Source organism: Archocentrus centrarchus, chromosome 23, assembly GCF_007364275.1.
Source record: "Archocentrus centrarchus isolate MPI-CPG fArcCen1 chromosome 23, fArcCen1, whole genome shotgun sequence".
Lineage (NCBI taxonomy): Eukaryota > Metazoa > Chordata > Actinopteri > Cichliformes > Cichlidae > Archocentrus > Archocentrus centrarchus.
Window position 1 is genome coordinate 22,060,208 of NC_044368.1, and position 23,705 is coordinate 22,083,912.

The 23,705-nt window shown below is 41.0% G+C and overlaps 1 protein-coding gene across 1 annotated transcript in view; it reads left to right on the forward strand.

Moving 5' to 3' along the window:
- The window catches only part of cdk17 (cyclin dependent kinase 17), a 48,559-nt gene that overhangs the window by 23,518 nt on the left and 1,336 nt on the right, over positions 1-23,705 (forward strand). The window contains exons 2-16 of the mRNA XM_030720027.1: positions 5,036-5,180; positions 5,934-6,098; positions 10,586-10,719; positions 13,642-13,767; positions 17,438-17,494; positions 17,599-17,713; positions 18,081-18,175; positions 18,295-18,357; positions 18,666-18,789; positions 18,996-19,116; positions 20,402-20,499; positions 20,607-20,712; positions 21,047-21,089; positions 23,038-23,128; positions 23,230-23,307. Of these exons, the coding sequence (XP_030575887.1) occupies positions 5,054-5,180; positions 5,934-6,098; positions 10,586-10,719; positions 13,642-13,767; positions 17,438-17,494; positions 17,599-17,713; positions 18,081-18,175; positions 18,295-18,357; positions 18,666-18,789; positions 18,996-19,116; positions 20,402-20,499; positions 20,607-20,712; positions 21,047-21,089; positions 23,038-23,128; positions 23,230-23,307 (1,543 nt within the window). The 5' untranslated portion in view covers positions 5,036-5,053. The remainder of the gene's footprint in view (positions 1-5,035; positions 5,181-5,933; positions 6,099-10,585; positions 10,720-13,641; positions 13,768-17,437; positions 17,495-17,598; positions 17,714-18,080; positions 18,176-18,294; positions 18,358-18,665; positions 18,790-18,995; positions 19,117-20,401; positions 20,500-20,606; positions 20,713-21,046; positions 21,090-23,037; positions 23,129-23,229; positions 23,308-23,705) is intronic.

Below are 23,705 nucleotides of genomic sequence, written 5' to 3' on the forward strand. Positions count from 1 at the left end.
AATGAACCCTCATTAAATCCTGAGTTTGGTTGTGCTGTAAATGTGCTGCAAAAAAAGTTGCAATTCTGTTGGTGTTTGCTGCCCCTGGTGGCTGATCCACGCATTGCTACCAAGTGGCACTGAAAACAAATGAACTGAAATCTTGAAAATGTTATGTTTGCAGATAGCGAGATGACAGTGGTCGAGGGTGTTAAAGGAGGGTTCAGGTATCAGTGCTCTCTCTTCTCATTCACTTTGAATGGGGTGACATCACATGGTGCCGAATTTCAGATATATTGCTTTGTTTTGCTCACGCTGCTTGAACTGAAAGCTGAGAGAAATTCAACGTTTGCTACCAGGTGACTTCATGCTGGAATTGGCTTCTATATTAGTCAGCTGATTTATTTTTTTAAATCTGGAAAATGTCAATGTCAGGTTTTTTTTTTTTTTTTTTTTTATATATATATTAAAGAGCACATTGTCACATGATGAACAATCAGTGTACGCAGGATGTGTACATTTGGGATTGTGCTGCAATGCCTGTTGATAGACAAAGAGTGACCAATTGGGATAGTTTTAGAAGGGGTCTATTATGCTTTTCCTTATTTTGTCTCATATGTAGATTTATTCAGTGCCTCATATGGCCAAAGTTTTAAATAATTCATGTCTGTATGTAGGAGGAATTCCCTGTGTGCCAAAAGCCCAGGCTTCAGGCAAATGCTAAATGCTCCATTTCAAACAGTGTTTTCTACTCTTAGCTCTCTGTGATGTCAGACTGGATACTCCTAATATGGTCATCTCAGGTTGCACCCCCCTACTGTTCAAATCTTTTTTTATTTGTGTGTGGCAGCCAATCAGCAGGAAACTGGAACTAAAACAGCTCGAAGGCCCTTTATAATATAGATGAAGAATATTTTAGACTGTGAAACATGCAAAGCTGTTCTAGCAGAGCTCAAAAATAAGCACATGCCCCCTTTAACACAGCAGGATGCCCTAGTATATGTAACACACAGTTAAAAGCTTAGGAAAAGCACACACTCGTTGTGTAAGCTTAATTAGGTAGGATCTGGGGAGAACGTCCTTTTAGCGAATAAATATTGTGTAATTACAAAGAACATGGACTTTATGACCAGCAGGATTTGGGGAACACTCAATTGATTCCCAAACCTGTCATACACAGAAAATGTAACGACTGAAACAAAACCTAATCTCAGACTGGACGACCACCCCCCCTCCAGTGAATCTCTCAACAGTACTGTACATGCTTGCAGTCACTTGGGTGATTTCATGGCTCTTAACCAAACACAAAGGCTCCATTATGGCTCCGCTCACTGAAATAAACTCACTTTCTCTCCCCATTCCTTCTCTCCCTGTTTGTCCTCTTCCATCTCCTCCCACTCTTCTTCCTCGTCCTCTTCACATTCACACTTTCACCCACATCTCTCTGAAATCAAATGTAAAGCCACATTTTCCATTTTGTTACCTCATTCTCATGATGAAGTGGGGAAAAAGGAGAGGGAAAACAAAGAGAAGGGAACAAGAAGGCAAGGTAGACCAGGAATGGAGAGAAGTGAGAGTGTAATAATTAGCCCAGTAATTAGGTCTTGTCCCCAGCTCCCCCTCCCACCTTCCTGTCATTTGAAGTCCCCTCCTCCAGACTACCTTGGATGCACTTGGGAAGCATCCAAGAGGAATGGGGGATGTCGGGAATGTGGGTCAAAATGTGTGTGTGTGTGTGTGTGTGTGTGTGTGTGAGAGAGAGAGAGAATTTCTGGCGATGCTGATGATGAAAAAGAGAGAAAACGAGTTGTGGGGCTCAGTTCTCCCTCAGTGTCTTTCTATTGCTGGCAGATTGCTTGTGCAGCTTTTCATGTTGAACACCACACACACACACACACACACACACACACAGATTCAGACACACACGTCACATGAGCCTCTTTGTTTTGGTTTGCTGCAGAGATAAAACCCAGCTCTGTTGCACTTCTCTGCAAGGGAGACAAAGAGCGCTTATCTCATAACACTGTGAGTGTGTTTATGAGGGAGAGAATGCATTTGTGTGAGTGTTTCCCAACGCAGTCATTTTATTTATGCATTGTAATTTTATTTTTTTTAACTAGCTGGATTTTCAGCCTAGTTAAGTGGACATTTTACTTTTACTGGACAGTCTGATTCCTTTTTGTGGGCCTGTGTCTGCAGTCATGCATCTGATTGGGCCACCAGGGCCAGCGTGACACTCCTTCCTCTTGAAAAGGAGGCTAATCGCACATGATTAAAGACTGTACAGCTCACACACATCATGGAATGATGGCAGAAAAGAAATAAAAGAAATAAAAATAAGTTGTCAGAACAAAAATGTCTTTGAACTTGTTGTAGTCTAGTTAATTCAGTGGTCATTTGTCCAGTTAGTAATGTTTTTTAGCAAATAGTAATTGCTGGTGGTATTTTTTTCATTTTTTGTTTTTCTTTCTGTTTGTTGTCATTACTTTTGTGTGTGTTTCATCTTTATGTTATGTAAGGAAATTAAGTAAGGGCTGTTATGTGTGTGACATAAAATGGTGTAAGAAGACAGAAATGTATCGAGTTTTTTTGCTGTTTCAGTTAAGCAGCTATTTTTAATATCTCTTGTCATGTTCGGCCACTGTGAGCTAATGTAACGCTGATCCTGGACCAGTGAGAAGGATGTTAGGAATCATCCTTCACAGAATTTTATATGATTTGTGGCAGTATGACAAGGGGTGCTTACACACATGCATGGGCAAACTTTCCTAAAGAATAAATACTGCTATATATACTGTGTAACAATAACTAACAGAACAGTATTCAGTTACCTCTCCAGTAAGCTCCTCACCTCACTGAGTGATGCCAAATGTACCAACTTGTACTGCTAATGAAAGTAGTCCCAGTTCTCCAGTTTTCCACCTGCTGCAGTTGTTGTTAGAGCTCCCTAGCTCACCTCTAGTTCTCCAGAGCAGAACAAGGCTGCCAGGTGCAATCCAGAATGATGGAGCTGGAGTCGGTCCGGCAGCTGAATGACATTGATAATGCCAAAAATGCAGCCCTGCAGTGAAGCAGTAGATGGAAACTTCCAGAGCTAGCTGGCTGCCAGAAATTGAACTGTCCAATACTAAGACCAAATACCAGAAAGTATACATGGGCGGCCCTCCCAAGCAAAGCGGGTTTTTTTTGTTGTTTTTTTTATAAATTAATAATACATAAATTTGGTATTTATTAGTAAAGTAATTTATTTAAAAAAGAGGTATGGAAAATTTTTGCACTTGTTTAATTTCAGCACAGTGTGAGAGTCCTAACTGCTTTCTCCTTTCAGTTTCTGTGTGTGCACCTCGATACCCAAACAAAGCAGAGCAAACAAGAGTCCAAACATAACGAGACTGACAGAGGAAGCATCCTCGATGAAGCTCAAAGACTGCTGCAGAATAAAATAGAAAACTGTGTCCACTGAAGTGTTTTTGTTGGATGAAGGCATCTGTTGTAACTGGGAACACTTGAGAGAGCTTTGGAGGTGCAGTGGTTTTGGCTGCTGCTTACCTGGTAGACCCACAGTAAAATCATTTTCCTAAAAGTATTATTTTGCATGTTGTCAGTAATATAATTTGCCCCAGATATTGATACTTGAGTCAGATCTGACATTCACCAGCCTTAACCTGCCATTTCCTTAGCAGAAAGGCTGTGTGATGTGCAGATGGCACAGCTAATTGTTGGTTAGCATTTACTGATAGCAAGTGGGTGCCACATGTCTTCCCCTCTGCAGTCTTTATCCCGGCAACCCCCTCACCCGATGTATCTTTAGTAATGCAAAAGCAACTAAGACTGACTTTTTCCTGTTGTGGGCCGTGTGAGAAAACAGCTTTGGAGATCAGAAGTACTAACTTCTGCTCCATTGTAGAAGTAGGATGTGGTGGTTGGTGTAAAGGCTGTCCTGCCCCTAACTTCACTGTGCTGGGAAAGTGATCAGTGTTACACCCAAGATCAAAATGTTTTTAACTCTCAGCAACCACAAAAAAAAAAAAAAAACACCCATATGTACATCTGTCAGAGCATTTCAATATTCATTGATCACAAGTCATATCATTGTGGTGTCAAATACACATTATACATTCTTTTTTTTATGCCTAGTTTCCACACAAAGCTGCAAACCTACAGATGTTTGTAGTGTGCAGAATCTAATAAACAGGGTATGGTTGTGTGTTGGTGTGAGTTTTCAACATGCAGTATCATGAATGACAAATTGGTGAAAAGGTGTGCATCTGTGTGAGAGCAGGCAGGCAGATGGTGTCTCATGAGCATGAAGGGAGCCAACGACCTTGAGAGAAACCAAAAGAGCGGCATGGTGACGGCAGGGGTCAGCTTGTTTTGTGGCGAGGGTCAGGCGGCTTGGGCGGGGCATTTCTGCTGCTGCTTCCTCACTGCATTTCCTCCGCTCAGCCAGCCTCACACACACACACACACACACACACACACACACACACACACACACACACACACACACACACACACACACACACGAGGCGATAACACAGTGACACAATGAACACGGGCTGGCTTCAGGCAGATTGAGCAAGGTGTTTCCTGTGACCTGAACGACTGCTGCGTCAACACAGATCTATTCGTCTGGAACAACACTGGCATGCGCTTGCAGACGTGCGTGGTTTTTGTGTGGGCAAACTGATTTGACTCTGTCAGTGAGAGCTCATTAATTTCTTCTCGTTTGAATGTGTGAGTGTTTGTGTGTAAGTGAAAACAGCTGTGTTCAAGTGTGCGATGGCCATCCTTTATTCATGCTTCTTTCATGGTTTATTCATGTACTGTTCAAGCATTTGCAGAGTGAATGAATATTGGATTAAAAGCAGTGTTGAGTTATTCATAAGCTAAGATATTTTGGACTGTATGAGCACTCACAAAACCTTCCACACTGCACAAGAATGCACAAAATAACAAGAGCAGCAGTGAAAGCATTCTTCTGAATGTTGTACATGTGTGTTTTGCCCATTCCCACTGAATTAAAGCTGACCGTGTGATTCTTTGTGTCCTACAGGCCGTACATTGCCCTATTATGGAAAAGATGAAGAGGATTAAGAAGCGTCTGTCATTAACACTCCGCCCCAGTAAGACCATCGACGAGTCTTTGTCCGAACTGGCCGAGCAAATGACCATCGAAGATGGGGGCACCAAGGACAACGGTCAGTCTAATATTATTGTAGTCACCTTTTCTTTTTCCAAATCCTGGGAATGTTATAGCTAGATTTCAAGCTGGAAAAAGTGTTTGTATGAATCAGTGCCAGATGTGCACCAGCGTAGAAAACTCCACCAGGCTGATTTTTCACAGTATTTTCTTGTGCGTGCCCTTTAGCTGACGTGTAAAAACTAGAAGCACACAGAGCTTTTTGTATCTTGATGGATCTCAGGGGGATTTAAATTATGAATCTCTGAAGCTGATGAAGAGCAAGTTCAGCATGTGTGTCAGTAACAGCTGTAAAGGCCTTCCTCTATCAAGTTACATAAGAGGAGTGAGACCAGTACACTTGAACACGCATAGATGGGTCAGAAAGTAGTCTATGGGGAATAAGCATTCTCTCTGCTTAGCATAGGTCTGTTCCTCTGTTACTGCAGCTTTACATAACTCTGGAGAATATTTGATGTCGTCTTATGTTTATTTCTACCCATCTCTCCATAATCGAGGCTGATGGTTGGTATTTCTTGAAATGCCTGCATCTTGACTTAAATGTTAAATAAAGTTCTGTTGGTTTAAACAAACCCCCGCTGCGTAGTATGCATCTCAAATAAAGAACACATTTGAAAGGTTGAAGAAAATAAGAGATGATTTTTTTTTTTTTGGGAGCTCCACGTTTGTAGCAGAAGACTTGTGATCCCTCTGCAGAGCGTCTGCGTGTCATAAAATCTGACGTCTTGACAGTAGCTTTGTTGCGTTTCAGAGCCCTTCATGAGGAATGGCCGTCCGCCCACCTCCCACAGCATGCACTCCTTTCTGCACCAGTACACCGGTTCCTTCAAGAAGCCGCCCCTGCGCCGGCCACACAGTGTCATCGGCGGCACCCTGGGGTCCTTCATGGTGATGCCGCGCCACGGCAGCCGCCTGGGTGAGAATGCAACACAAACACACACACACACAAACACAAACACACAAACAAACGGAAGGAAGTGAGTGGTAGAAAAGCAGATGGCATCCAGGAGCAAACAGGAAACGTGTCACAATCCTGAGATTTCAACACTTGTTCCTCACATTTGCAGACGCGTTCTGGGCGTTAATCCCATGAGCCAGCTTCTCTCACCACCCTTAGCAGGTCTGCGTTTTACCCGAGTGACAGCTGGATAGGGGAACTCAGTCAAATGTGACACAGTTTCCTGTGTGAACTCACTCAGTGCGGTCAAGCTGTAGTGGCGTGTCTCATCCTGACGGGTGGAAGTGAGATGATGACGGGATGATTCAGAGCAGTAGCAGATTTGAAGGTCGGGTTTGGGACAACCCACGGGGTGACGAGATGATTCACGGGACGGAGAAACCAGGCGTCCCAGTTTCTCACCCAAGGCCATTCTGAATATTCAGTGAAGAAAAGGACCTAAATACATGAGGACTGAAGCACATAGTGAAGCTTGTAAGATGCAGCAACTGACATTTAGATAAGCAGTTATGTTTTCAACACACCCTTGTGTTACAGCCAGTTTGTTCAGATCATTTTCTTTGTATTATGTAAAGCGAATATTGTTGTTTTGAGTGGACGTTTGGATAGCAAAAATGTATTTACAGAGATCCTTTGGAATTTACTGTTTAGCATTTTTTTTCAGCTGAGTTTGAAGATTTTTCCTTTATTGATTAATAAAGAAAAACATCCAGTTGATCAAATAATTTCTAGTTAAGTGTTTTTCACAGATTGACCTCAGTATCATCCAGATGGTTCTCCAGAGAAGATCCCGTCTGTTTGACTGAGTCTGCCTCCACTTTGTCTTTATTCTCCCCTGAAGATCTCCTGAGTCGTTGGCTGCAGTCCAAGTTTATTGTTTATTTTTGTTATAAAGTACTTGTAAATACAATTTATTATGTAACCATTCATTTAAGAAAAGGTGCACTTCATTTCATGACAGACATCCACACAGATGATGAATAAAATCTAATTTTTTTTCATATGTAACAAATATTTTCACATATAATGTGAGTTATCTCTGTGAGAATAAAAAAATAGCAGCGCTGTTCTGCATATTTAAAGCTTGAACAGAGAGTCATGAGGCAGCTGAAGAGTGAAGCCAGGAGCAATTTTTTATAATTGCTATGTGATAGCACCTTTAGAGTGGGCCAACTCTGTGACTGACTCTTATATAGGCCATCTCGAGTTGTATTGGTGCTTGTAGGATGTCAGCTTTATATTCTATAGCTGGGGTGATCCTTAAAGTTTTAAACCCTTTTCTAAAATGGAACGGGAGCCAGCGAAGGATTTTAAAACCTGTGAGATGTGTTCTCTCCTTTTGGACCTGGTTGTGAGTCTGTCTGTGGCATGTTGGATGAGCTGATGATTGATGAGGTTTGAAGATGACTAAGGTGATGAGCACTTAAAAAAATTTACCTGCTAAGCTTTTGGACGTTAGAACTGCATTGTTAGCATCTTGGCGTGCTGACACAAGCATTTAGCTCAAAGCCTGTCGGGGTGGTCACTGACTCTTAAATTTATTAATAATCACTTTCAAATTTTTTTCTAAGGATACATTTTTCTTTACCTGTAAGATCGCCTTCAAGTACCAGACAGATATTAAGCAAACATTATTTAACTGATTTTATCTCAATAACCAGATCTGTGCCAACAGTGTGTTCCATGCAATGTTAGGCCTTTTACATTTCAGGCCTTCTCTTAGTTTTTGTGGGCAGTGAATCACTAGAGGACCTGTAGAGCCTCACAGTGGACCCTGGCCTAGATAGAAGGACTTGGATCTAAAAGCAGGCCAGTTAAGTAGGACATTGATGCACTGCATAATGCTGCTATACTCTGTTTGCCTTTTGGCAAAGCTGCTAATGACCATGGAGAGAAGGAAGACGAGAAGTGAGAGAAATGTGGTGATGTGTCAAAAACTATTTAGAGGCAGGGAAATAAAGGAAGGATGTGTGGAAAATTCACAGGAAAGAAAGATTAAAAATGGTTGGAGAATGACATCATTCAAGGTTTTTAAGAAAGGAAGAGGTGAAGCAAGAGACCCTAAAGGAAAACCGTGTAGGAGGAAGATAAGAAATCAGCTTTTGGGGATTTGGAAGAAAAAAAAATTGGGTTTGGTTGAGTGAAAGTGAAAATATTGAGAGAGAGGAAAAAAAGTGAGTTCTTGGAGAGGATGAGGGAAGACATAAAATAGCAGGAGATGATGCAAAGGTATGTGAAAGTGAAAGGAGGTTAACAGGGAAAGAAAGTAGGACAGATTAGATCATTTGGAAGCTCTGGAGAAGAGGCACCAACTGCAGGTGGGGGGGTTCAGTTGAAGCAATAGAGGGAATCAGATGAGCTGACACCTTTTTAAAAACCTTTTCCATGACAAAAACAAGAGCAAGAGAAACCTAAAATAAAGATGAATGAAAGGCAGACGTGGGATATGAAAGAAACTGTTGATGTTTCTGAGGAAGAAATAAGGATGCAAGTCACAGTATTTCAAAATGGAAAAGAGGAATATTTGGAAGTTTTCTAAGAGGAGATGTGTTGTTTGTAAGGTGTTTGTGGAAATACAGGAAGTAGGTTAGGTTGATAAAAGTAGGGCCATTACAGGAAAGAAAGATGGAGGCAAAACTTTCTGGAATAAAGAAATTATACAGTTTTTATGTGCAGCGGCTCATTTTATCAAAACATGGACACATTCTGAATGCTTCCATAGGAACCACCCATACAAACAAGCTTAAGGCAAATAGTCAACCAGATACTACAGTGTTAGGAACTTAAACGAGAAGCTGCTCCTTTTAAGTAAAAGTAGCTTCCAGTGACAGTTGATGACATTAAAACCCTTATACTTTGAGTCACTGTTGGCCTCACAACACTTACTGTTGGAAACAGCAGGTGTAGTTTAATACTTCATATGCAATAATTCTGGGAGCACCTACTTAAAATGCGGAGTGACTTGTGCACTCTTTCCAGTGCAGCCAAACAAGTCATAAAAAGCGTTAGTCTGTTAGTTTGTGGAGGAGTTGGCAGTTTGCAGCCTTCATCTAACTGCTTGCTGCACCTGTTCCTGATGAATATTTGATCCACAAATCCAGAACTGGGCAGCAGGGTGGTGCAGTGGTTAGCACTGTTCCCTCACAGCAAGAAAGTCCTGGGTTCGAATCCACCATCAGTTAGTGGGGTTAGGTTAATTGGTGATTCTAAATTGCCAATAGGAGTTAATGTGTGTGTGAATGGTTGTCTGTTTCTGTGTTAGCCCTTACCTGCTGACATACCCGTAGACCTCCTGGAGTCAATGATGAACACGTGCATGTTTTATGACACATTACAGTGTGATTGGTAAACTGGGCAGCTGGTCATTGAAGCACAGGAGAGAAATGATCAGCAATCGTCATGTTTGAAATATGTGCAAAGTTGATCTCTTTCAAGAGAAACCTTGCAGTGATTTCTTTTTCCTCCCTTTTCTCCGCTCTGTGTCTTCACATTTGATGACAGACTGCATGGTTGGAGGCGCTAACACATTGATGACAGAGAACTACTGAATCGTGTCTACTCATTAACTGTGTGAGCGTTTTTGTGTATGCGGAGGAGAGGGTGGGCATGTGGTTCATACTTGAGTATGTTTGCTGCTGCTGTTAGTGGTAGTTTTATTGCAGAGAGGGAAGCATGTTGTGTATAATTTTAAGTCTCTGGGGTTATAGGGGTCTGAAAGGAGATGAGAAGATGGGCTCATTTTTACATTTTAAAATTTTGTTTAGAAGACAGATTTTTCTGGACTAGTGATGATCCCCAGAATACCATTTAATATCATCACCCTGTGGCCACTGATGGGCATTTTTTCTGTCAAATCAAACTTAATCGAACTGAATGCTTCATATACTCCAGAAATATCTTTTAGTCCGGATAATTATAGTCCTCTCTGTTCTAGGACTTTTCCACCTTTCCAATGAATTTGTCCTTACTAAGTCAGACAGAGCATGCATTTTGACTTGGATCTATTGCTTGTCATCTGCTCCATAACTTAATGCAGTGTAATGTAGCAACTATAAATCACAGCAGCTCCATTATGTTCAACAGATGTGCATGGTCACAGTTTGAAAATCTGAGTGCCCCATCACCCGCCAGCTTTGAGTATTTGCCGTTGGTTACATCTGAATGAAGCTCCAAACCCGTAAAAAACCAAATGACTAAAATATGGTAATAAGTGCTTGTAAACTTAATATCTTTTATATGGACAAAAAGCAATTGGAAGATTCCACCTCAGGCTTTAAGATAGAGTTAGAACGCCTATGCTGTTATTTATGCATTATTCTTATGAATACCCAATCACACTATACTAGATTAAGACAGACTGGATCACACCTGAATTGTAATAATCCGACAGTTTGAGTGTGATTCATCTAAAGCCTCTGTGCTCACTTGTCCTTTATTCTTTTCAGATATTGTCCATGAGAATCTGAAGATGGGATCTGACGGGGAAAGCGATCAGGCATCAGGAACCTCTTCAGACGAGGTTCAGTCTCCAACGGGCGTCTGTCTGAGGAACAGAGTCCACCGGCGAATCTCCATGGAGGTGAGATGAGCGCAAACTCCAGCACGCGTGCACACGCTGTAAATTATCGTAAAATGGCTTACACTGCAAGCCCACATACCACGCTTCACTTCCTCTCATCTCCTTCGGCTCTTCTTCTCCTCTGCCGCGAGTGATTTGGGAGGGGGGGTTGGGACAGATTGTTTGTCTGCTAATGGGTTCTAAGAGTCTGGGCGTCATGATACTGATAGCAGCCCTGCTCCCTGAGGACAAAAGAAGAGGCTGGTGAAGAGACGTGATAATCTGTGCTGGTTACCACAGTGATTTTCTTCATGTCAGCTGTCTCCACTCGAGAGCACGCTCCCCTTTGTTCCTCTTGCAAAGATGAATACAATGAAGTTCTGCTATTTTGAGTCATGTTAAGGTTTAAACAACTGTGTGACATATAAGTGAGTACTACACTTCAGATCAAAGAGTGACTCATACTTGCTGAATAAAATGTATTGAAAACAAGCATTAGGCCAGTTTTGTTGCATAATCATTTTAAATGGCTCCTGTTAGTAGTCTCATTTTATCATTGTATTTTCAGCCTTTGCCATACTTAACTTTTTTCTGGGTAATAAGAAAATAAAAATATTTCTAAAAACTTGGCCTTGGTAGATTAGACTCGACCCCTAAACACAATCTCAGACCAAAAGAAAAAACACTGAGATGAATTAAAACATTCCTCATGATTATCTGGGTTTTTTGAGGGGTTTTGTTTCCCTTCTAGTTTTTAATTTTTCAGTGTTTTTGTAGTCTTTGTAGTCTCTCACTTCAAGAAACTGTGGCACCAGTTACCCACTAGTAAGTTAGAGATGAGTAAACACAGAGCACCTCTGCTCTCCAAATAAAATGACAGCAAATGCTAACTTTATGTGACTTCTTATTTCCTGCATTATAAATCATTTTAATATTTTTAAATCTAGGGGAAGTTTTATTTTGAACGGAATGACTGAGTCTGCCTGGAGGCCCCCTGCCCCCTGCTGGTCAATGACAAATTATGGCAAAACCCACCTGATCATCTTCCCTGATTGATGCTATCTCTCACAGATGCACACATGCACGCTGACCTATTTTTCACCCCTTTTGAGTGTTAATTTCATCTGTGGGTGTGAAATAAGCAGAGCTCAAGGATGTGGTCAAAATCAGCATATACATACTGGTTGTTACATAAGGGTAAGCACACTCCTACTCTTGTGGTTCTTTGTGATGCTGGAGGTTTTCATAAAGCTGTCTCAGTAAAGAGGTCAAGAGCACAGCGAACGCTCGTTCACTGGTTTCTCACTTGTGAACCAACTCTATGTTCGGATACATTTTCAATAGTTTAACAACATTCAGGTAGGTATTAACACAATGCCACAACCTTCCCAGGTATGGACATCCCAGCAAATTCAGCCAATGCTCAGAGAAAATGCAGAAGACCCAAGAGCTACATCTCAGATGCTACAGGCCTCAGTTAGCATGTTAAATGATAGAACAAGAAGTTGTATGGACTGTTTGGAAGGGTTGCCAAGAGAAAGCCTCTTCTCTCTAAAAACATGACATCATGACTTAGGTGTACAAGGTGAAAGCTGCAAACCCCGTAAGACCTCTGGAACAATCTCCTTTACGGAGACCAAAGTGGAGATGTTTGGTCATGATGCAACACTGGGAGAAAACCAAACACTGCAGATCAGCACAAACACCTCATACCAACTGTCAGCACGGTGATGATTTGGGCTTGTTGTGCAGCCACAGGACCTGTGCACCTTGCAGGTCCCATGAGTGGACCATGAACCCCCCTGTATACCAAAGTATTGTGGTGAGGCCATCTTTCCGAATGCTAAAGCTTGTCTGAACTGGGTCACACAACAGGGCAATGAGCCCAAGCACAGCAGCAAATCTGCAACAGAATGGCTGAAAAAAGGTGCTGCAGTTCAGTTCAAAGTCCAGACCTCAATCTGATTGAAATGCTGTGGCGGGATCTTCAGACAAAACTCAGTGAACTGAAGCAACGTAAATAAGAGCGGGACTGATAAAGTCATACGAAAAATTATTACTTTCAAGTTATTGCTGCTAGAGGTGGTTCGACAAGCCTCTGTATCATAAGGTGTACATCGTTTTTACAGGACTGCACAGAGTCATGTGAACTTTCTTTTAGATCACTCAGTTTCATACATCTTCATCTTGATGGGGGACAAATTTCCGCATATATGTTAAACTTAATCAAACTTTTGTTGGAGCCCGTAATGCTAGAATATTCTCTGAGCAGCACCATCATAGAGGACAAAGAGCTGCTGTCATAAGAAAGATTTATTTGTGGCGTGACCAAACTAACTATAACCAAAGAGACCTCACATCTTTTCTCACTGTATTTTTAATCCAGTCAGCGACATCAGTTTGCACGCTCATTGGTGTCAGATCTGGTGTTATTGATTTTGATCACAGAATAGACCAGATCTGACATCTAAGACACTTTAGATACGAGCCGTGCGGTGACAGCAGTGCAGACTTGAAGTATGAACTTAACGCAGGTATGATTATTATAATTGCAGTCTGTTTGTGCCGATGGTATTGCTGTTCAGCAGCAGTCATGCTTCGGCAGACCGCCTCTTATTTTTACCTTCCATGAGATGGCGACCGACCTGATCTTTGTCGCCTCTGGGAGTAGGAGGAGAAGAGAACGAGTTATTTTAGAAACGGCATAGACGTGGGTGGACTCAGCAGGCTACATTGTCTTGTGCTGCTTACCGCTGAAACATGCCTGCACGACATATAGGCGAGGCATATGTAGCAGTATGTTTTCTCACAGTGTGATTAAGTAATAGTTTATATCAAGTGTGATCTTGTTATGTAGCCTAAGAAACTTTAGAGCCCCTTCAGAAATTGGATACAATTCTAGTGACTTCTTTGTGTGTGTGTGTGTGTGTGTGTGTGTTTTAGGACCTCAACAAGCGGCTGTCACTACCTGCTGACATCCGAATTCCTGACGGCTACCTGGAGAAGTTGCAGCTTACCAGCCCACCCTTCGACCAGCCGCTCAGCCGACGCTCCCGCCGAGCCTCGCTGGTCAGTTTGTGTGTGTGTGTGTGTGTGTGTGTGTGTGTGTGTGTGTGTGTGTGTGTGTGTGTGTGTCTCTGTTCTTTTATTGCTTTGTGGTGCTAGCAGTCCTGTTACCAGACACCCTCTGTGCTGGGTTTCCATGGTAACTTTCCTGGTACAAGCCCAGGATGGATTAATCTGGAGTCACATGCGCTCACCTCACACTTTTAGCCCATAAAATTAGATCATAATGCTCTGCTGTGGAGTGGTTATGCAGCCTTGTTGCAGGTTGGCACTGATAGGCCGATTTGTGTGCATCATTTGCCTCCGGAGATGCCACTTAGTCGTAAAGTCTTTCTAAAGGATCAGATGAAAATAAATATGTATAAAGATGATAGACACTCATAATTGATCTCGCCATTCCTTCTTTCGGCCAATCGCAGAAGACTTGCTGTCAGCTCCAGATGTTTCCAGCTGCAATCATAGAGGCTGATAGAAAATGTTTCATTTGTGCTGCACCCCTTCATACAATATTCATAAGTGTGATTATTCATTCTTAGCTCCTTGGGGGATAATCATGCTCTTGTGCCTTGGAACTACAATTGGTGGGGAGACGTGGAGTATGATTTTGCTGTTGGCTTTGTGAGGTGTCTGTGAGCTGCTTAAGTATTTTGCATATATTTGTTTACATTTTAGTGGAATAATTAAAGAGGGGTTTGTTTGCTTTGATTTATTTTTTCAGAAGGTCACAAATTTCTTTGTGTGTGTGTGTGTCACAAATTGCACCGAGCAAGTTTAAAGGTTTTTAAGAAATTTGATAGTAGATCTTAAAAGGGACCAACTGTGCTTTTGCTTATTTTTTATATTTATATTATCATGATGGCTGTTCATATTAAACATGGCCTACTGATAGCAGGGAAAAAAAGCAATAACAAGGAAATGGCTTAGTGGGAGCCCACCAACACTGAAAGAATGGTCTGCCACTGTAAAAGAAATGTGATATGGAGATGCTCACCTACTCCCTGAGACTTCAAAGCAACAAGGCCGAAAAATACTGGTCAAAATGGTTAATATATGCAAATGTAAAAATACTGTGAAATAATTATTTACTTATTTTTCAATTCTTTTCTTTTACTCCTTTTCTCTCACCCCTCTCTCTCTCTCTCTCTCTATTTTCCCTCTGTTATACTTTATGTGATAAATGTGACTTGATATCAGATAATAAGACATTACATTTTCTCTGTATTATTGTAGGGTCTTTACCCGCAATACAAAGCGCCTTGAGGCGACAGTTTGTTGTGATTTGGCGCTATATAAATAAAATTGAATTCAATTGAAATTTTCACACAGGGGTCTTCATGTTCTTAGCAGGTGCGTCCAACCTACAACTCCATTCATTCCCCTTGGGACCTCAGTAACTTTTACTGTAGCCCGGTGCTATTTGGAACATTAATTGCCTATTTTTTAAAATTTTTTTTTTGTGTGACACACCACTGTCTCTCTCCCTCGGTGACCCATTTGTTCAATGTTCTATATGTTATTCAATTCCTATGTTGTGTTCACCTTTGTAAGACTATAAAACTGTTTAAAAATAAAGTTAAAAAAAAAAAAAAAAAAACATGGCCAAAATTCATGAGTGATCAGTGTGAGCCAAAACCTCAGGCTTTAGCCTGTTCAGACAGAAAAAAATACCTGAAACTGACTGTTTTCTGCTCTGTATGACGTTGGTAGTAGTTATATACCTAATATGGACATCTCAGGCACACAGCCCCTGCTCAAACCTCTTGTTGCGTTAGAGGGAGGGGAGCCGAAACAGCCCATTGATTAACTGAGGAGCTGCACCAAGACCCAGAATAAGATAAATAATGGGTTTAAGTACAGATAATTTTGAACTGTGAGTCATGCAGTGGTATTCTAAAAGAGCCTCGGATATCCACGGGTTTCTGAAAGAGCACACGTAGGCTGCTATGACAGACTGCTACTTCCGCTGTTCGGTTTTATACTTCCGGTTACCCAAAGTTACAGCCAGAGTTAATGACAAAATTCGGTTACTTTGTGCTGTAACAGGCGGCTTTATTAGTTGGAAAAAATGAGCTCGGATTCAACTTGTGCTGTTGTCGGTTGTCACTACATCAGTCTGTACATTTTTTCAAATGATTTTATTCTGTATATTTGTTCTTTTTCCCCCCAAATTATACTACCCAGTTGCACATCCTATTACTGTATTTTCTCCTTATGTTTTAAGTTTTCCTTTAATGTACAGCCTCTTATTTTTTTACGTTATTTTATTTATAGTGTGACACTACAGTATACAGCCTACACAAAGCTTAAACAATGCCTGACTTCATGTAAACACGTAGCAGTTAGCACGATGACAGCTGCGTGTCTCCTCGATCACAGCTTTCGGCCAGTCCAGTGTTTCTGTTTCAGTGATCTGAACACTCTGATATCCAGATCAGTTATATACCTTCCACAGAATAGCTGCAGCATCACTACATGATTTCCCGCGATACAAGTACAGCTGACTGTCTCCACCGCTCCACTTTCCCTTAGCATGACCCATGCTAAGCGCTTAGCTTGGCCGATGCGCTGGCTCGGCTCTACAGCTGCTTTAAGGAAAAGAACGTTGCCCTGTTTGTTAAGCATTATTTTATTGATTTTATTGCGTTGAAGGTAATCTGGTGCTCTTATAATTATGCGATTTCCCCGCCATCAACACCTTCGGGAAAAAAAAAAGGTAACTGATAATGTAAATGTAGCTGACTTTGGGCCATAATTTCATGTCATTTACACAAGTGATGGGTGAGGCACCGTTACCTCGCTGCTTTTTAAAACATCCTTGCAATGTCTCCACCTCCGATGTGGTACCATTTAGGCCAGGTAAAAGAAACTGCAGTGTTAAAATGTTAAACTGAACGGCAAGTTTTGTTTTTTTTTTTTTTTTTAATGTGCTCATTTCGGGTTTTTTTTGTTTGTTTTTTTAATTCAGAAAAATAATAAACAATTTGTACATTTACAAACAACAAGGCATAATACAAGTAAAATAGAGTAAACTGAACGGCAAGTGTGTAAGCATGTAACCGTGAACAACAGCGGAAACGGAAGTAAACAACCGGTTTCCGCTATGAATTATGGGTAGTGGCGCGAAGTCAGGAATACTGTGGATAACTGGAGCTGGAAATGAGCTTAAAAAGTTCCTCTTAGTTTCCTCACAGTTTGAAAACATTTGATGTAAAACATAACCTGCATGTGTCAACATTGAGTAAGGATTTTTTTTGGGGGGGGGGGGGGGGGGGGGGGGGGGGGGGGCAACATTATTCAACAAACTCTGCTAACCATAGCAAAGGTTCGAGTACTTGTGAAGGATTGTGTAAAGATTTGGGACACCTTCAGCTTTCAGAATGAGGGGAAAAACTGTAAAATGGTGCTGCAGGTGCAATTTGACAACTGACTATGTAGATTTTTGCAAGTGCAATATATTGTTTTTTCCTTATTGTGAAATTGCATGCAATCAAAGCCTGTTCAAATGTGACTGATCTCAGACTACAAACAGCTACCAGAAAGCTTTCTGTCCCCAAAAACTTGCCTCTTGATTACAGATTCATTCAGATCCAAGTATTTGCTTGCAGAAATCAGTGGACCTATGATATAATAAATCTGTGCTTAATTTTGCCTTCTTTCGCCCTCTCTCCCTTAGTCAGAGATTGGCTTTGGGAAGTTGGAGACGTACATTAAACTGGACAAGCTGGGAGAGGTGAGGAAGGCTTAAATTCCAACGTGACTCACCAATAATAAAAAAAATTAAAACTTCACACTTTTTTATATTACATTTAAAATACTGCTGCGTGTTGCTTTCAGGGAACTTATGCCACAGTGTTTAAAGGACGCAGTAAACTGACAGACAACCTGGTGGCGCTGAAGGAGATCCGGCTGGAGCATGAGGAAGGAGCCCCCTGCACGGCCATCAGAGAAGGTTAGCACATTTTATGTCTTTATTTTTTATCAAAGTTCATATGTTTTATCTGACGTGATCTTTTGGTGTAGAAATACCACATTAAGTATCTTTATGAAGTATCAGTGTAGCTCAGCCATAGTTGACAGCACTCAGGTTGTCAAGCCTAGTAAATTATTCACTAAGTATTAAACTGAATCAGTTTAATGTGCAGCTCAAATGTGGGAACAATAAAAATTTTTTAAACTTCTCTCTAAAAATTATGATTTAATATCCTTTATTTTATTAACTGCTTTATTGTTTTTGTTTTTTCCTGTCAGATTTTATTGTAAATGTTATTATTATTGTAAACATGTTTCTTTATTCAAACATCTTCCCGTCTCTGTAGTGTCGTTACTCAAAGACCTGAAACACGCCAACATTGTGACGCTACACGACATCGTTCACACCGACAAGAGCCTCACACTCGTCTTTGAGTACCTGGTAAGACTCAGAGTGGATTTGAATCTGTGTGAAAAGCAAAAGAAGTGTCTCTAAAATTGTCAGTTTGTAGACTTTTTGGTCATGCACATCCTGCCTAATGGTGCCGCCTCTCCTTGCAGGACAAAGATCTGAAGCAGTACATGGATGACTGTGGAAACATAATGAGCATGCATAATGTGAAGGTGAGGACAATCTTTACTACTCATTTATTACTCGTGACCTGTTTGCTCTGCTCATTTTTCCCCGTGCTATGTAAAATCAAGTCTCCTTTCATCCCTCCAAACTTTATTAAATTTTCTGTGTGTGTCTAATAGAGATGAAACAGGATAAAATTTTCCATACAAATCATTCCAAGAATGTAACTCAGAGTCTAAAAGCATCTTCTTCTATTTGTATTTCAATCACATTAGGCAAATTAGGCCAGTAAAGCATTAACATAACATGAACTGACATATTAATAACATCAAGCCATTTAAAAATATCTTCCCAGATCTTCCTGTTCCAGATATTGCGAGGGCTGTCATATTGTCATAAGAGGAAAGTTCTCCATAGGGACCTGAAACCACAGAACCTTCTCATCAATGAGAGAGGAGAACTCAAACTGGCAGATTTTGGTAAGAGGAAGCCCAGCAGGAGGTGAAGCTAGTGAACAGAGGAGGAGCAGCAGGAGAATTATTACATCTTGTTTTCAATGGAGTAAACTGTTTTACTGTTTAGCTCTTCATGGGTGTAATGCTGTTTTCCTGTTTAAATATCCGTGTGTGTGTGTGTGTGTGTGTGTGTGTGTCTGTGTGTGTCTGTGTGTGTGGCGGCTTGGCAGGTCTGGCGAGGGCCAAGTCTGTTCCGACTAAAACCTATTCCAATGAGGTGGTGACTCTTTGGTACCGACCTCCTGATGTTCTGCTGGGATCCTCAGAGTACTCAACACAGATTGATATGTGGTATGTAGCTTGCAATAACCACTAGTAATGGTTTTTAAAGCCGCAGTTATCATTGCAGTAAGTGCTGGCTCAAAGGTCTGCTTGGAAGGTGACACCTGTCCCTTGTAGTTACAAACCTACAGAGAATTATGACCCGACTAAACAGCCCCTCTCTACTGTGCAGCACCTCTTACTTTATTCTTCTTAATGCAGCTGCTAATGATAACAGCTTACCATTTGCTTCGGCTTGTTTAAAGTTGACACTTTGCAATTTCTGTCTACTTGCAAAAAAAAAAAAAAAAAAATGGCTGAAAGCTTAATATGCAGTGGGATGCAAACTAATGAAAGCAAAACTAAGTTATGAATTTTTGACCTGAAAAACTCAAATGTAAGGGAGAAGCAAGTTTATGCAGGCAAAGATGTGAAAGAATGTGAACACTAGGATCCTGACACACAGGGTGCCCACCTTTACAGCAAACATTGTGTGACTAAGTTGAATGTGCAGCTATTAGTTTTAAGTTACTATTTTTCAGTAATTTAAGATAAAACATTTTTACAGTGTGCAACTTATAATAAAAAAGTAGATCATTCATGAAGCTATGAGGTAAATTACAGTATGTTTTAATTGACTCTCAGTCACATAGGCCAAGAGGCTGGTTGGTGACTGTCTCTCAACCTCTGGTTACTAGGGAAAAATATTCTGAGGGGTTGCTGCAGGTTGCTGGCAGTTACTATGAAATTGATTGCTAATGGTGAGTGGTTCCTGAGATTGCCAGCAATGGCTAGGTGAAATTTGTTGCAAAGAGGTATGATAATGCAACAGAAACCTCCTTGCAGTTGCTTTGGTTGCCTGTACTTTGTATGGAAGACAAAGTGACTTGTCTGCAAACACTTGCCAACTGCTCGCTAAGCGGTAATAATACTGAGAAAAGTGTGACACACAGACTGGAAACGGAGGCCTTTTCTTTTCAGAGTAAAGGTTTTGAAAGGATAAGGCACGAGTTTTACTTTGAAGGCAAACGCTCTTTGTGATTTGTGTTGCCATCTTCACAGTTTAACTACCGCTTAGCAGCCCTCAGTAAACCTTCAGTCTGCCATGACTATCACATACCCCTGTTTGTCTGTTTAAATGACTGCATTGAAGTGCAACACTTAACATTTTTGTGTCGTCATCAAATCCTCTGTTAGTGACATCATGAGACCTCATCAGCTATTGTATTGCAGATTTTCTCTGCTTGAAAACTGTTGCCCCCTCACCCCACCTCCCACTCACCTGTGTATTTGTTGAACCTGTGTGTGTCTCCAGGGGTGTTGGATGTATATTCTACGAGATGGCTGCAGGTCGGCCTCTGTTTCCCGGCTCTACTGTGGAAGATGAGCTCCACCTCATCTTCAGGCTACTGGGTGAGCATTTCCTGCCAGATGAGATCACTTTAACAACTCAAATGTTTCACCGCATGTTATTACCTGCTTAATCAAACATGGCAACCTATGTGTGATTGTGACTTCAGGAACACCTACAGAGGAGAACTGGCCAGGAATCTCCTCTATCGAAGAGTTTAAATCCTACAACTTCCCCAGATACAAACCCCAACCAATCATCAACCATGCCCCCAGGTACAGCTCTGTCTGTCTGTCTGTCTGTCTGTCTGTCTGTCTGTCTGTCTGTCTGTCTGTGTGTGTGTGTGTGTGTGTGTGTGTGTGTGTGTGTGTGTGTGTGTGTGTGTGTGTTGAATACATGAGATCTGTTTTCTTTTATCTGCCCCTTTGCATGTATATTGAGTGTGTGTGTGTGCACAACAGAGAGAGCAAGCGAGCATGTGTTGCAGGCAGGAAATCCTGTAGAACATTTTACAGAGGTCTGTCCACTTCCTTCCTCCCATGAGCCCCTACATTCCCATCAGCCCCGAGTGCAGGCGGATACCAAACTGTTCTCTTTTTGTCTCTTTAGGTTGGATGGTGAAGGCATCGAGCTGCTGCTAACATTCCTCAGAGTGAGTCCTTACTTCTGTCACAATAATCACAGTGCTGTTCATTCTAAAATGTTTTTTTAATTAAATGTTAAATGCAAGAACAATTTTTGTATTTATTCTATAATAAGTTATTATATATATTCATTAATATTGCACTGATGTTCCTAGTTTTATTTGTCTAATGTAAACATTTAAGCATAAGGACATCTGAAAAGGAGCACATTCACATTAATCTCACAGCCTTCATTCAGGGGGGTGGGCCTGACTCCTAATATGAACTTCTGGTTAAATGATTACAGCTGGTCAAGATTGATGAGATGATGTTAAATGACAACAAATCCCTGTTAAACCATTCACACCCAGCCTTATAAAAAAATCGTGCAGGAGTTGTCTCCGTGGCTTTTCCAAAGTCACAAATGAGGTTTAAAAAGCTTCTTTTGTACAAGTTTTACATCTGCTACACATGTGAAATTAAACATCACAGATTCACTAAACTAAACTGCAGGATACCGACACTGGCTTCTTCATCCAGAGCAATGAACAGATTCCATGTTAATGTTATTCAAACAGATATACTCACCTGCAACATACATATGCCTACTGCCACACAGTTGAAACTGTTATGAACCTCCTCTACACACTTCCATGTGTGCATCAAGATGACTGCCTCATATGTTTGGGTGGGACAACTGACATCATTGCAGGATAAATTATATTCAGGATTATTTAAGTACCGTGTGATTGCCTTATATGGTTTCTGATTCAGTTCCTCAAGCAGATGGTAAAATGTACCTGAATTTTGTCAGTTACTAGTCAGGGTAGTAGTGGTTGCTGGCAGCCGCAAGGCAATGTTGCAAAGAGATATACAATGCTGCACCGAATACCTCTTCACAATTGCTAGCAGATTACCACAGTTTCCCGTTGCCACCTACTGGCTGGTGAAGTACAAGTTTTACTTGGAAGGCAAATGGTCTCGTTTCCAGTTTGTGTTGCACTTTTTAAAATTTTGCTACCACTCAGTTAGCAATTCCATGGAGTCATAAACTGTCTGAATGACGCTTTAGTTTCCTTCCATCACTTTATCTGCCCACAGCATGTGGACATACAAACAAAATGGTTTTAAACTGTTGTTTTTACTGGTTTTAGGCACCAACTGTGAACAACACTGTGATCCTCAGTACATATCTGACTGGTGTCATTTGTTGACTATCATTTCCCTTCTCATCTCATCTCTTTTTTTTTTTTTTTTGCCTTAAATGTTAATGTTTCTGTATTAGCAAAGCTAAATTGTTTTCTGTTTTACAGCAAGAGGAAAAATACCAACAAGTTAACCCTTTAGTGCAGGTGATCACCGCTGAAGCTCTGGTTACCTGCCCTTACTAGCTGTGAACAGCTGGTTAAGACGTAGTGTATCGCCGCCAAGTTGGCTGATCAAATGAACTTTGATCAAAGGAACTTTGATCAGCTGGCTTTTACAGTAACATCATGATTGTTTGTCCTATCGGAAAAATTCAAAGCCCTGTAGGGGTATTACGGTACCGTAATTGTTGCCGAAAGTCCACGAACGGCGGCACTTTGGAAGTACGTTGTGTCACAGCCGACACCTTCGCCGTTATAGGTTACAGAAAATGAAACTAAGATCGTTGTTGTCTATAAAATATCTACAAAGCAATAACATCAAAGTGCTGTTGAATGGAAACTTTCCCTGTGTGAAAATGAGATGAATAAAGGCTGACATGTTTCAGCCTGTGGGTTTCTTGAGTGATAAAGCTGTAGCCTTCCATCACTAATGCTCAGATTTTATTTTACTAATGAATTCCAGCAGGAGGCACAGTACTCGTCCCTTGCACAATAATTTGATACACTTCTTCCTGTATGGTGAAGCCCTGATTGCAGACACAACAACCTGCTGATGTGGTTTCTGATAAAGTCACAGGATGGTTAATGTTTCCTGATTCTGTCTCAACAGTATGAATCCAAGAAGAGGATTTCAGCTGATGAGGCAATGAAACATTCCTACTTCAGGCAGCTTGGGATGAGAGTCCACACACTGCCTGAGGGTGAGCGCACACATCTTAATAATAAAGCTGCTGTCTGTCTTTCTGAATCTTTTATCTTTTCTGCTACTTATTGTTGAGCGAACCTCTCCCCTGTGTTTCAGGCGTATCAATATTCACATTAAAAGAAGTGCAGCTGCAGAGAGACCCAGGCTACAGGAACTCCTCGTACCCAGAGTCAGGTGGGTGGAATATGCATCCAAATTCTTACACACCTCAGCTTTTTAGACCTTTAAATAATAATAAACAAAAACAAACTTTAAGTTTATAATGACTTTATGGTCTCAATTACTAGTTTCAAGGCATCTTTAATACAGCACGATGCTCATTTTATAAATGACGGTTCCATTAAAGGAAAACGAATGTTAAAGAACTCATCCTCCATTCAGCATTCAGTTGTGCTAATAGTTGGCCATTTAGTTTTTCCAGTAATTACATTTTCTGCTAAGCTTGTTTTTGCTAGCCTAATTAAGAATAAATTTATCTAGCTAACCTAGCACCTAGAGCTAAGCTGATCAGCTCCACCCTTTCATCCAAATATGGTCAAATCTGGTTTCTGCATATTCAAAGGCTGTGATAC